This window comes from Streptopelia decaocto, assembly GCF_964273445.1.
Source record: "Streptopelia decaocto genome assembly, chromosome: 7".
NCBI classification, from domain to species: domain Eukaryota; kingdom Metazoa; phylum Chordata; class Aves; order Columbiformes; family Columbidae; genus Streptopelia; species Streptopelia decaocto.
Genome location: NC_138661.1, coordinates 15,699,754 through 15,714,303, shown reverse-complemented (window position 1 = coordinate 15,714,303; position 14,550 = coordinate 15,699,754). Strand labels below are relative to the sequence as shown.

General features: G+C 41.9%; 1 protein-coding gene across 1 annotated transcript in view; it reads left to right on the top strand.

Annotated features, from left to right (window-relative positions):
* TUNAR (transmembrane neural differentiation associated intracellular calcium regulator) overlaps positions 1-13,999 on the top strand; it is a 28,542-nt gene extending 14,543 nt beyond the window's left edge. Inside the window, exon 2 of the mRNA XM_082058128.1 lies at positions 13,269-13,999. Coding sequence (XP_081914254.1) covers positions 13,269-13,454 — 186 coding nt within the window. The 3' untranslated portion in view covers positions 13,455-13,999. The remainder of the gene's footprint in view (positions 1-13,268) is intronic.
* The last annotated feature ends 551 nt before the right edge of the window (positions 14,000-14,550 follow it).

Below are 14,550 nucleotides of genomic sequence, written 5' to 3'. Positions count from 1 at the left end.
AGGATCTTCATTTTTTTTAATATCTATTCGAATTTCCTTAAGTCATGAACAGGTAATATCTGAATATTTCTTCTATGATTACTGCTCATTTCCCAATTTTGCTTCATGAAGAAAGTTCTTTCTGTCACTAGAGCCTGAAGAATATTGTTGCACTGCAAGACTACCATCTTCTGTGGGTTTAGATAGTCTGTGATCACAAGTTTTTTTTGTTACTGATATGCTCGTTTCTACCAGTCACCTCACCCCAGCACTCCCTGATGCTACCTTACAGCATGAAAAGGGAAGAAATGGATAAATATCTCCCTAGAGAACCATTTGGCCTTAAAAATATGGGTAGAGCCAAATGGATACTTAACAAACGTGAGAAAAATATCTGAACTGAGAAAACATCAACCCTATAGGGATGCTGTGACTGCTGCTAGAATAGAAAACAGGTCTGTGTGATCTTAATAGATAAACAATTTCTTTTGAAAATTAAGTTGAATGAAACATTATGAACCTATTGTTTCTAGGTATGTTTTTATTGATTTACTTATCACACCAGTTCAGTGGGACTTGGTGCTCTTCCTGTGTGTTATTAGGACCCTGGGACTTACAGTCATTTCCAATGACTGATTTTGCATAATTCAGACACTATGAATATTTTATTTATTATTAGCAGCCTCTTTATTGTAAGCAATATTTTTTAAGAATCCATTTTATGTTTTAAAAAAATCAGAGTTAAATTTGCCTCTGTTCTGGGGACATAAATCCAGATTAGCTTTCCTTTTAACAGTAGTTTTACTCAAGGTTTTGTGGATGGAATTTTTCTTGGTGTTCATTGAAGAAAAATGTAGCAAAATATACATTCCTGTCCCTAAATCCTTAAGAAGAATGACCAGTGTGCTACTGAATACTCTTAATATAAGAAATCTGTAAAATATTTTCAGTTTCTGTGGCTATGTTCTTGGTCTTCTTCATATTTTATGTTGACATTGTTTTAAATTGCTGGCACTACATTACAGTATGTCAAGATGCATCATATAAACAGACACAATTTAGCATGACCTTGAGGCAACATGATGTGTATGTTGCATTACATTAGCTTTCAAAATATGTTCCTTATATAGTACAGTACCCACTGCAGACAGAGAAAGAACATAGGTTGTTAGGCACATTGTACAGAGTTGGGAGACATATGCAAATAATCTCTCCAGATCTATAGCCACAACATTTGTATCTTTTTAAAGAGAATAGGAATAAGCTGTAGGGTCCTGCACTTGGGTCACAACAACCCCAGGCAGCGCTACAGGCTCGAGGCAGAGTGGCTGGAAAGCTGCCTGGTGGAAAGGGATCTGAGGGTGTTGACTGACAGCCAGCTGAACATGAGCCAGCAGTGTGCCCTGGTGGCCAAAAAGGCCAAAAGCATCTTGGCTTGTATCAGGAGTAGTGTGGCCAGCAGGACTAGAGAAGTAATCATGCCATTGTACTTGGCACTGGTGAGGCCCCACCTTGAATACTGTGTTCAGTTTTGGGCCCCTCTTCATACGAAGGACATTGAGGTGCTGGAGAGAGTTCCAAGGAGGGTGACAAAGCTGGTGAGGGGTCTGGAGCACAAGTCTAATGAGGAGCGGCTGAGGGAACTGGGACTGTTTAGCCTGGAGAAAAGGAGGCTGAGGGTAGACCTTATAGCTCTCTACAACTACCTGAAAGGAGGTTGCAGCATGGATAGTGTTGGTCTCTTCTCCCAAGCAGCAAGAGATAGGACAAGGGGAAATGGGCTCAAGTTGCACCAGGGTAGGTTTAGATTGGATATTAGGAAAACTTTTTCACTGAGAGGGTTGTCAGGCATTGGAACAGGCTGCCCAGGGAAGTGGTGGAGTCACCACCCCTGGAGGTGTTTAAAAGACATTTAGACAAAGTTCTTAGGGACATGGTTTAGAGCTAGAGTTACATTATGGTTGGACTCAATGATCCTGAGGGTCTCTTCCAACTGAAATGATTCTATGATTCTATTTTTCTAAAAAGTGAATCTAAAGGGCATTGCTCCAGATGCAAGGTGAAAAACAAAAAACCTCTGAAGAGCAAGAAACATGTAGCTGTCAGGGCGACTGAGTGCTGGAACAGGCTGTACAGGGAGGTTGTAGAGTGTCCATTCCTGAAGGTATTGAAAAGCTGTCTGGGCATGGTCCTGGGCAGCTGGCTGTAGGTGGCCTTGTTTGAGCAGGGGGGTTGGACAAGGTGATCTCCAGAGGTCCCTTCCAACCTCAACTGTTCTGTGACTGTGATATCCACAACTCCCAACAGCAAGCACTAGTTATAGCAGTGTGCCGGTGCAGGGGGCTTAGGAAATCCAGCTCTTCCCATACTCCTTTCTTCACTGCCCATCCCGGTGGTCTTGCCCGAGCATTTGGTGAGTTAATTGTGACCTTTTCACTCCCAAATACCACTTCTCTGCTGTTCCACAGGGCTCTACCCTGACCCCTGTAGAGGAGATGTGTTACCTCACTCTCGTGTTTCCCGGCTGTGTTTCTCTCTACACAGCCAGTTTGTTTCCTTGGGAGCGTGGGGCTGGTGCAACTCAACCTGCCGCCTCTCCCCTATGCCATGCTTGCTCTGAGCCCAAGCCAAAGGGGCAGCTGCTCCTGTGGATCGAGGGCCTGGCTCTTCTGGCTGTGCCAGGTTTGTGCAAATCAACCTCCAGCAACTCACTTCAACCTTCTGTCCTTCCCCTCTCACCTTCACATACTTCATACTGTCGTAATTTTGTAAGTTGCTTGGGCTGGGTGTCATTCTCACTATCTGTGGCTGGTTTCTAGCCCAGACGTCAGCAGGGGATGCTGCATGCTGCTGCAATATAAATGACTAATGATGATGATAAAAGGTGTGGGAGCTGGTTGCCTGGAGTGTTATCCTACTTTGATAACTTTGTTTTAGAAACTAGCTCCTTCCTCAAATTATCTGTTATTTTATCTCATCAGGTTTAACATTTTGAAAGTGGAAAGAGATTTTTGGCTGCCTTCATTTTGGAGGGCTCATCCCAGGGCTTTGAAAGAAGCTTTGAAACTTTCAGAGTTTGGATGGTGTTGCTGTGACGGTGCCAGTAGCCTTCAGCAGGAATTGCAGGTTATTGGCACCTTTGTCAGCTGCAACTGTGTCCTAAAAGAGGCATTCAATAGGGACGTACTCTATTTTTAAATTTGAGCTGATATAGGTAATAATTACACACAAAACAGTATGTGAAAAGAACATTATCAAGGTTGCACAGCTCAGCACTTGAAGCTAAGAAATGCTGCAAGTAAAATTGTCTCTACTCCATTAATTTGCCACCTTGCACAGGTGCATCAGTCACAGACTATTTTTGCCCAGGAACCGAGTCTCGCTTGGTGCGCATAATAGATGACACAGTTTGTGAGTTCAATACTTGATTTTCTTTTCACTGTTCAATGCATAGCTCAGACTCTGCTGCGAAGGCAAAATTACTTCCCAGTGGGGCATTCCAGGGTGTTCCACCATGCAGGTCCTTGCCATGTGCAGACACTGACTTATCTCCATTTGCAGCACCTGAATAGCAATTCTGGGTATCACGGCTTCCTACTACAGCTGGTAACCTACGGTAAAAAAGAGTAAGATTACAGGTAGTCATAATTGTGTATGCCTGATGTAATTGTTTTGAGAGTGCCTGGCAGCACGTACTGCAGCTCCCACTGGCTTCTCCTGCAATGGCCAGTGCTCACCACTTTCAGACATTCAAACCCCCAGGCCCAAGGCAGACTCCCAGAAACACAGAATGAGGGACCAGCTTTGACAAGCGTGGTGTGAATGACTTGTCCCATTCCTCAGGGCAACATCTCACACCTGCAGACAAAAGACTGATGCTCCTCTTCTCGGACCTTCTTGCCACTTTTTAAATTCTGAAAAAAAAATATAAAAAAAAATGAAGAATCCTACAAGAAAAAGCTTTTTTCTTTCCTCTTCTATGACAAATGCACTGTTCTCTGACTGAAGCTGGAATCTGGTGGACAGAATAGTACTTAGCCTAAAACCTACCTGAAGACACATGAAGAGAAGGAGGGTTAATTCATCCTGGATCACCTTTAATTGTGGCATTTTTGGCTGGTCTTTGCAAATCAATTACAGAAAAAATAAACAAATAATTCTTTTTTTTGAAAAGCAAACTGAAAACCTTTTGCTATTCAAATTTTCATTTTGACAACTGTCATCTCAACCTACTGAAGTTCTGCAAAGATGCTTTTAGCTGAGAAAGTAATCAAACAGGAAGAAAAAATTACAACAGAAGAAATGTCTTTTGTAAAACTGATCACTTAAAAACAGACACATTCTCAGATGCACAAGACTTTCTTCAGCACTTATATCAGGCCATCTCAGCTACAATAAAATTTCCAGTGCAGTGAATACACTTGAGTATTTAACAGGAAAAGTTGACAGGTTTCTATATGGATAAAACAATGGTTAGTTTCCAAGCATTATTCCTGTAAACAGCAAAACTGATTTTTTTGCAGAAAATACTAACCCTGAGACAAACAGCTGGCATGCATCATTTCAACTAAAATATTTTTTAAAAGCTATAAAAAAACTTGAACACAACTTTTCTAAATCACGAAGTGTCAGTTGGCTAGAACTATTTGCAGTGTTCCTTAATGTAGCTGTAATTAATTATTGGAATATAGTTGGAAGTAAAAGGCTCTAGATTGCTGTTTTACCCACAAACTCACGGCTCTTTTCTAGAGAAGCTCTAGTGTTATATTCCTCAGGCTTATTGATGTTCTTCTGATGCATGTTTGTTTTGTAAGCAGAGGTCAATTCTGAGGTAAAGGTAGATCCATTATAGGCCAAAGTATCTTCTGGCCTTGGCCAAACTTAGAGACATTATATAGTAAAAAATAAATACGAGTTTGTATCTCTTTTCTATCTCTTAATACTTCTTGAATCTCTTCTGAAGCAGCTCAGTTTCCATTCCAACGTGCAATGGTGAGGGCAGATCTTCAAATTGCTTATGACAGAGGTTGTGTGCCTTCTGGCAGATGACAGAGACCTGTCTTTCACTGAGACTTGGGTATTGTGTTTTTTCCTTTACAGGGCTTCAATGTATTTTTGATCCTAAAAGAGAACCCTGGAGATGTCCTTGAAATAGAAAATCAGGTGCGGAGATCTTGAATGATGGAAAGAGATACTTTAACATCTCATTCTTTCATATAGCTAGGTCAGCTTATGTGTTAATGCTACTTTTATCTGGGCAAAAATGCAAATTTTATGGCTTTTATCAGGGCTATTTTTAACTGAATATACCAGCATCCAGGTGTGCTCACTGTAGGTTTTTTTGTTGTTCTGCTTTTTAAGCTCAGGAAAGATGGGCAAAGGACTAGGAGAGAGAACTCTGACTTCAAATCTTCATTCTCTCATAATTTCTGGGGTGTGGGAGGGAGAGATGTTAGCTTTTTTTTTTTTTCTTTGAATGAGAAGCATCTCTTCTACAAACTGTGTAAGTTATAAACTCTTTGGAATAAGGACAATACATCTTCAGAGGGTGTAGCGCACAGGCTCCACGTTAATACCAGAAGCCCAGAAGAATTTTTTCCATTGTTGCCTCCAAACTCCCTCATGTAACTAGAAAAGACAGAGAAAGACAAGAAAGATAACCAAAAGCATGGAATGGCTTCTTGATGACGATCAACTAGACAGACCAGGATTTTTCAGTTTTGAAAATAGATGACTACAGGGATATGGTAAGAGACTTACAGCATTTTAGGTGGCCTGCAGAATAAAAGCAATTTTCTCACTGTTTCCCAAATTACACAATGAGGAATGCAGTAACATGTTCAAATAACATTGCAGAGGGATTCACGTGAACAAAATAAACAAGGACCATGTCATTTTTCCTCTCTTCTTGTTGACAGAGACGGTATCAGGAGTTAATGCCAGGAAGAATGGGAGGGAGGAAATACTCTTTTGATTCAAAAGGCCTGAAAAGAAATATGGAGTCTTTAAAAGGAGGAAAATGGTAAATGTGTGTTCCAGCACCAATTGAGAATCAAACGCTTCTGCTTCTGAATTAGCACCAAGCAATCAAGCTCAGTGCTTTGTATCAGGAAAATGGATTGTGAACACAGAATAGGCCAGACTAAAGCAACCAGAATTATAGTGAAATTTCACCACTGTTTGGGCCCAGTGAGAAAATGAATCCTCTTTGGATGTATGAAATTTGGACTTTTAATTATAAAAATCACTTCCAGTTGTGTTGTAAATAGACTGTTAGTTTTGATCAATAACAACTCATTCTTCATAGTGCATCTCATAACAAAGGAGAGAGGGCTATAGGTAAAGGGTGGCTTACTGTCATTTCAGTCAAGTTGGTTTCTTTCACAAACTAGGACTCATGAAGCCTCATGAATCCTGGTATGGGAGACCTGGCTGTAGGTGGAGAAGCCAAAAGCTGTTTGGGAGTTTATGGGTAGCACAGTCTGCACAAAGGCAGGTGAAGGAAAGTCTGCACTATTAACAACAGCCTGGTATTTAAGGATCATTATTCTGCTACAGATCACAGCTTTGTTTCTAAGATAGGGATACTTGTTTTCAAAATATTTGGTCTCTTTATAATAGAGCTTAGATATCCTGAGCATTTCAGGGTTGTGCATGGTCCCAGAGACATAAATGAGGACAAAGTTAAACTGTAAAACTGGCTGCAAGTCGTTTACCTCTTTTAAGTACTGAGCTGCCGGGGGGAGGCAAAAACAGCTGCCAGAACAAACTGGATCACTCATGGTGGAGGCCAGGATGAGCCCTGTAGTGCATTACTGATTTGAATTCTGCCCTCTCAGAATAGCCTCTTTGCTGCTGAGTGCTTCCCTTTATTCTAGAGGAGGTCTCTCATTGCTGAGACCTTGGGAAATATCCTGGCTGTGGTGCTATAAATAGCGTGTATTTCCCACTGACTAAAACCCTCCAGCACAGCAGCAGCCTGACGTGCATTTACTTTCCTGCTTGAGGACTACGTAAGTGCTTGTGTCCTCTCTCCGCTGAGACATCTCATGGCTTCAGGCATCCGTCTCGCTGTTGGGGAGTGTTATTGAACCTGGCTTACGTTCATGCTCTTTCTGATCTTGTTTTTCTAATGAAACCCCACTCCCTGGGCACTTTTCCTTGTCTCCCCTCTCCCTTCTCTTATGGCAGGTCTCTGCCTTTCTCAGGTGTTCTGATTTCTACCGTGAGTTTCTGCTCATGTCATGTCGATTAATCAGCTTGTCATATGTACTGCACACTGCCTGTGCAAACTGCTGTGTCCGAATGAGCTTTTAGTGAAGCTTCTTATGGCTCCAGAGCTTCTTTTGGCCTCATCTTGCACTTACATAGTGCCTTTGAGTTCCATGAAGTACAACTCTAAATACAAATATATGTCCCTACACCCACCAGTGTTTCTCTGAGCAGGGCCTTGACTGATAGCTGACAGCACATTTTATTAGTGGAGTTTAGGAAAGGACTTCTCCAGTCAATATAGCACGAGGATGGTAAGTGGATACAAAGTCATCGCAGAAGTGAGAATATGCCAGTGTAATCCCTAGCATAAAGAGTGCTAATGAGCACAAACATGTTTGAAAACTTTGCCTTCCTCCTACAAGTCACTGGCAGCAGTTGTGGTACCCACTTCACTGCCCTGCTCAGCACCTTGCCTGGGGCTGTGCAGGACTTGAGCTGAGCACCCAGCTTTCACAAGTCTGCCCTTGAAAGAAAGTGAGGTTAAAAGAACTTGTTAGGAGTAAAGGAACAAAACTCTGCTTGGTTGTGATGTTCAAGTGTGGTTAAATCCTTAAGGACTGTCTCCTCCCTGCTCGGGAATTCTAGCATTTCTTCGTGAGATAAGGGAAGATATCAGTTCCAGCAGCAGCTGAACTCACACTCTGCTTTGTACGATTTCTGTGCACTCTTCCGTTTGCTAATCAAAACAAGTTTCTACGGTGTGTTTCTTATACCCAGGGGGTGGAACTATCCTCAGAAAATTAAAGCTCTCTTATCTCTTAATGTGTCATCACAACTAATAGCCTGGGGACTGTAAACAAGTTTAAATATCAAAACAATTTGGCTGGTGATTGTCTGTGATTATGGATTAAGAATAGAAAATTTGTGCTCACTGATATTCATGCTAGATTGAATAAGGAGTCAGATCCTCAACTGGAGTAAACAGAGGTAGCTCAGCTGAACTCAGGAGAGGAAGGCTGCTTTGTACTAGCTGAGCATCTGACCCTGGGAGCTTTTCAGAAATTTTTGTTGTTGTTTTTCTAAGTGCCAGATAACACAGGACAGCTGGGGCTGATCGGGATGAGCACTGAGGGCCCCAGCAGAGCCTGGACCATCCTCCCCTCCTCCGACTTCCCAGGAGCTCTGCTTCTGCTTCTGCTGGCTGCGTCCTCCCCTCCAGCCTCCTTAGGGACCTCGTAAATAATGGTTTAGAAGATAAATTATTTTAGATTACAAAACTTTTTAAAGACCAAGTCAAGGTACTGACATATTCAAAAGCTGACAGATATGGCAGGTAGGTACTTTGAGAGGATGTGACAAACATAGTCTAGTAAATTTACAAAGGTATACTTGCTGCTGCCTTTTGCAAAGCCCTGCCACTAAACCCTCATGTGTAGCTCAGTCACTGCTCCCACTGAGAGTGAAGGGATGAGTAAGGTTTATTTCATCTTGCTAGAAATGCTTCACATAGTTCACTGGACTGTTTGCAATGACGGTGATGTGCAATAGGTCCCATAGATTTGGGGACATTGTAATGGCACTGCTGGATTTGAAATTTTTCATGTTAACAGCTCCCCCTTTTTAAAGTATTTGTGAGGCCTCACTTTTATTAGGAATCATTTTCTGAAGTAGTCTGGGTAGTCCTTCAAAGAATCCCACAGATGAGAAACTGAGGCAGAGAGACACTAAGTGAATTTCCTGTAGATATATCAGGAGTCAGCAGTAGTGCTACAAGATAAATAGTGCAAAAGCATTCTAACCACTGAACTGTACTTTTCTCCCCTATGCCATGCAGAATACACGGAATACATATATTTCCATTGATAGCTTTTTGGAATACATATCTTTTCAAAACGCTGATGTTAGCTTGATGATGAATCTTGCAAAATGAAGTAGGAAACATTAATTTTGAAGTAGCAGGAAAGTGCTTTCCTAATGAAGTAGTAATTGAATAAGTACAGTTATTAAACAACTGGTAAATCTAGTGCTCTCTAGCCCTCTTATCTCAGCATTTCCATCAGCAGTTTTGGGTAAGGAAAAGTAGTGTTTCTGACAAGTATGAAGTCCCACCAGATATATATAAAAGGAGCAATGTGTCATAAGGATCTTAAAATTATGAAACAATGTCAAATAAATGAAATCAGTTTCCAGAGGAGAATAATAAAGGCTGAAAAAAGGTACCCAGAAAGCCAGAAGACTTTTCTGTTTTCTTAATTGGTGCAATTATACTAAAACTGACAGCAAATATTTTCCCAGTAGCAAAAAACACCCACAAACTCCAGCCAGCCAAAATACCGCTCTGAGCATGAGATCTGTGAAGGTTAAAGGCTCGAGTCTGCCATTAGGCGAGTACTCCTTTTCTCCCAAGGTCAGTCCTTAAAAGTGGAGAAGTAATTTTGATTCTGGTCTCCTCACAGTTTGAAGTCAACACTCACCCTGATATCAACAGTGCTGTATTTGGCAAAGTACTAATATAATTGTGTTTTGTCCTGATCATGTCCTGTTTGAATGTTAAAGGGCTCTTAATATCAAGCCCATTGTGCCCTGTCTCTCTCATAGCTTTTGTCAGGACTCCTGCTCCCATGGACTGAAATTTCTTTTATTGAAGAGCTCATGGAGCACACCTTTGGGTGCAATTTCAACCAAAAAGGATGCACTTCATTCAGTCCCATGCTGCATCATACTGTGAGCCAAATACAGCACACAGGCATGGCTGGAGCAACAGAGATGGCCTCCAACAAATCACACTTTGCATCAGCCCGTGTATAAACTCTTAACTGCTGTTGCCTCCTTGTTGTTCTTTCATGCTCATCATTACCCCAGTCACCAGTGTGCATATTTTGCTGCATCACACTGGGGACCTTCTCCCTCAGTTAAGGCTCCTCAGTGGGACAGAAATAATCTGGCAACCTGAGATGTGTTGGCAGAGTTTGGATCTCAAACCGCTCAGTATCTCCTCTCTAATAATTAAAACTTGCAAAGAAGAAAAAAGTGATTGTACAACATCAGATCAAAGATCATGCAGCCTGGGAACCACCCCTCTCACCGTGACCAGCAATGGGTGCCTGGGAAAGACTTCGGTAACAAAGCAAGGATGTGGTAGCACTTCCCTGGAATACTTTTTTAGCTTCCAAAAAATTCACAGCTCAAGGATTTCCTAAGCCAGTGGCTTTGTCTTTATATCTAATAGCTTTAGGTATTTTTTTTCTTTTGTGAATTATTTAGCTACTTTTTACATTTATGTTAATTTTAGGATCTACAGTGTCCTGTAGGAAAGATTTTGACACTAACTTCATGCCACACAGTTTGATTTTATTAAGAAAAGACTAGAGATGTTCGTAAGAGGGGTTCAGAAGCCCCCATGCTGCCCCTGATCACATTAATCCTAGAAACAGTATTGCCTAGCACCTGTGGTGCAGAGTCACCATACCCAAGAATGCTGGTGGATACAGTGCATGGGCAAACCCACCGCAGCTGGGGCTCTGTGCTGCTCTGTGTGGCTTTAGGTTGATGTGAATGGGAAACTCTTCCCAAACCATGGGATGCAGAGAGACCTATTGTACCATCTCTGGCTTTTTTCAGAGCCAGAAGGGCTACCCATAAGATGCTTGGGTATGGCCATAATGCTGTGGGAGCCAGAGTGCTGAATCAAGAGTGCTTGGCTTTTGTGGGAACCAGCCAGCAGACTTCACCCTCCCCTCAAATCCTCGTATCTAGGCCTGAGATTTTATCAGATGGTATTTGTGTTCCCACTTGATTTTTCAAATAAACAGTGAAATGCAAACATTTGGCCAGAGGGAAAAACTCTCAGTTACTGAAGGGGAAAAGAACATGATATCCAAATGACTCACGGCTTTGTGAGTGAAGTAACGGCTGTGTGTCATAGCTTGGGATATGGGTTTGTGGTCCGATGCCACATGGAGTGGATGTACTTGGGCTGTGAGGTTAATGTAAATGGCTTTGGTAGGAATTCTCCTGTGACTTCCCAGAACCAATTTTCTCGTTAAGCTAACATTGACTGCATGGCAGCAATTGATAAGATAGGGAGGGCACCCACCACATGAAACCAAACCCTCCTCTGGACACCAGCTGGGGGTGAATATGACAAAGACCTTCAGCCACTAGGAGAAGCAGATTGTGCAGAAAGAGCTGTAGGTGGCTGTGGCTGGAGGAACTGTGGGGACCAGGGAGTTTCTGAGGGCTGGAAGGGAACCTGGAGGGGGGGCAGCAGAAGCCAGTGTCCCTGGGAGGTGCTTGGTGCCTCTGAAGCTTTGCTGTTGTGGGGCAAGTTACCCAAAGACCTGCTGGATGAACATGTTCTGAAGTCTGATGCAGCTCCCCTCTGCCTGGCAGCCCCTGCTCCTGCTGACTTGCACCTGCCGTGTGTACCTTCAGGTTACTGACTGCCTTGTTCTTGTTTTCCTCTGAATCATTTGGTGACGCTAAGTCAAAACACATAAATGCTAATGCAAGCATAAGTATAAAGGCCAGTGGCACGTCCGCAGGCCCCTGCTTCTGCCTTATTCACCACTAATCACTTGTACCTGCTGGGATTCAACCATGACACCTGCTCTAGGAAGTTGCCAGCAGATACTTGTTGTCCTATATATGAACAACTTGCAGATGTGACAAAATACAGGTTGTTTTGTCTGGATTCTCTGTTTTTCCTTTCAGTCCCTCCGTTGGAGGATTTCCTCACCTCTCCCACTCCTTTCCAGCCTTTTGGTGCTCTGGTTGCTGCTCTGTGGCTGTGCAGGCCAGGAGCTCAGTGGAGCTGCAGGTCAGAGCTCTCCTCTGGTGACACCTGTGTGGCCATGCAGATGGTGACTGGTTCTTGGGGAGCCCTCACCACCCTGAACATCCATGCTGCATGGGATCTAGTGGTTTTGCTTCACGGGTTAGTGGAGGGAGGAATGAGGGGGGTGCCTGTGTCCCCTTCCTCTTCCAACCAAACCCCTCTTATAGGCAAGAGCTGCTGGGGTGCACTTTTTGCTACATCCTACCAGTGCTTACTGCAGCAGAAACACCACAAGATATGGTTTACGGCTTGGGAGGCAACAGCACGGCATCAGCTGAACCCAGCTGTTGGCAGATCAGTTTGCACTGGGACATCAGCCAAACTTTTTCAGTTTTCTGGGGCGCTCTGGTTTGTTCATGAGATTAGAATTTGCAGCATTAGATAAACACAGATAGATGGGAATTATCCATTTCTAATTTGAACAATCAAATGTTTACCCAGGTCTCAGCACCTGGCTGGAAGACCAAGGAAGCTTCTTTGTCTGTGGCTCCATCAGTGCTGGGAGTCAGGGTTAGTCCTGCACTTGAAGAATCTTCTTTTTTTTTAAGCAGTTCAGGGGCTGAGGCTGCTTGGGAAATGGCTGTATCCTCCCTGCAGGCAGATCAATACATTTCAGCTCACTGCACTGCAAGTAACTTTTCATCATACATTAAGAATGAGGAAAATAAAAGCCAAGATGGATGTTATTTTGGTTTTGCTTTTATTTTGAATTATTTATTAGAAGTCACTGCTATCTTCCTTCTCGTCAGGAGACAAAATGTCTTTGTCCGTGCTGGTTTTTCCTATTAAAAAGAAACAAGATCTTCCCAGTTTTATTTCTCTCATCCACTTGCTTCTCAGCACTGACGTATAAAACTAGTGTCTCTGCAACTTGACAAGATGGTCTCCTGAAGTCCCAACACAGATAAAGTCCCCACTGATTCCAGTAGGAGTCACCTCAATGGTACATTTCTAATCAAGTTTATAACGACATTGCTGATGAGTTATATGCGTTATGAATGATTGCTGACACAAAAGCAGAGAGTGTTATTGAGGGTTATAAGTAATCTACAGGTTAGCTGAACTATCATTTTAATGAAGCATTTACTAACTAGCTAGTAAAAATATTAATCCTTTTAAAGTGAATCCTTAATATAACACATTATGGGGCAAAAGTTCTGCAGCTGGGTCCACTGTTAATATGAGCTTGGAAACTCAAACTAACATCCCATTTTGATGTTTTTCTGCCTAAATCTAGGTTATCCTGAAGGGGACGATAAAGAAACTGGCCACCAAGATGGTAATCACTAGTGGAAATGAAGAAGATAAAGGCAGTCAAGAAAAGGAAAGCAAAGAAGAAACTATCTTGGCGATGCTTGGAATTATTGGGACAATTCTGAACCTCATTGTGATCATTTTTGTGTATATTTACACAACGTTGTAAACTAGGAGGCATGCAAATAGACCAGATAAAACAGCCATTAAGAGTGACGACAAACATTGCTAACTATTGACAAGTTGTTTAATCAGAATTGACTCTGTATTATATTAACACATCATAAAAGCACTGCCTGCAGGCAGCGAAGGCTGAAGCACAACTAATTTAACAAGACTTCTTCACACAGTAACAAGCTCAACTCTTCTGTCCTGCCCTCTTCCTTTCAGTTTGGTTTTCGGTTTGGGGGAAAATGACTGCAATTATGTAAGTTGTAGCTTTGAAGAAATCCACCAAGGATATGTTGTTTTAACACAATTCAAAGGAAACAAAACAAAAACAAAACCAGAAAGAAACTGTACACTATATATAATTAGAAATGTATACTGTATACTCGCAGAGATTGAACTCCAAGATAGCTTCATAGCACAGATCACGTGTCTGTTAGGGCAAATGATTTTTTTCTCATGGTTTTTGCTTTTACTTACATTGAATCTGACAAGCTTTTTATTTAGAATGAACATATGGTGCAATCATGAAAAAACAATTCCATTGAGCAAGGTCTGCCTAAACCTGATAAAATGTTGGGAGAAATACATTACATGGTTATTTTTCCTTTCTCATTTGCTTAACATCTGTGTCTGTTCATACCAATGTTTATAAATATATATTTTTAATAAATGTGCTATATTTTTAGCATGAACCAAATATTTGAAGACACTCGTATTCATGCAGCTAAATTTTGTTTGATGAAGTGCCCTTTTTGACAATGGATGTTATTTTTCTCAGCAATTATACAGCAGTCTTGTTTGCAGCCCTCTCACTGTAGTCTGAAGCAAGCTCATATCATGCTCATATGCATGACTTGAAGTTGGAATGTCAGCTGAAAAACATTGCTGCTTAATACGGGAAATAGCAAAACATTGTAAGGTGACCTTTGGAGACTGGTTGCAGAAAGAAGGCTCTATTTATAGTTTAAAAAAAAAAGGCAAATGGAAGAAATATTGAAGTGTCTCACAAAATATTACGAAATTCACAGAATTTGTGGCTTTCAAAGTCTGGTCATGCTCTTGAAGTACTTATATTGCGAGAAGTGAGCAGAGGT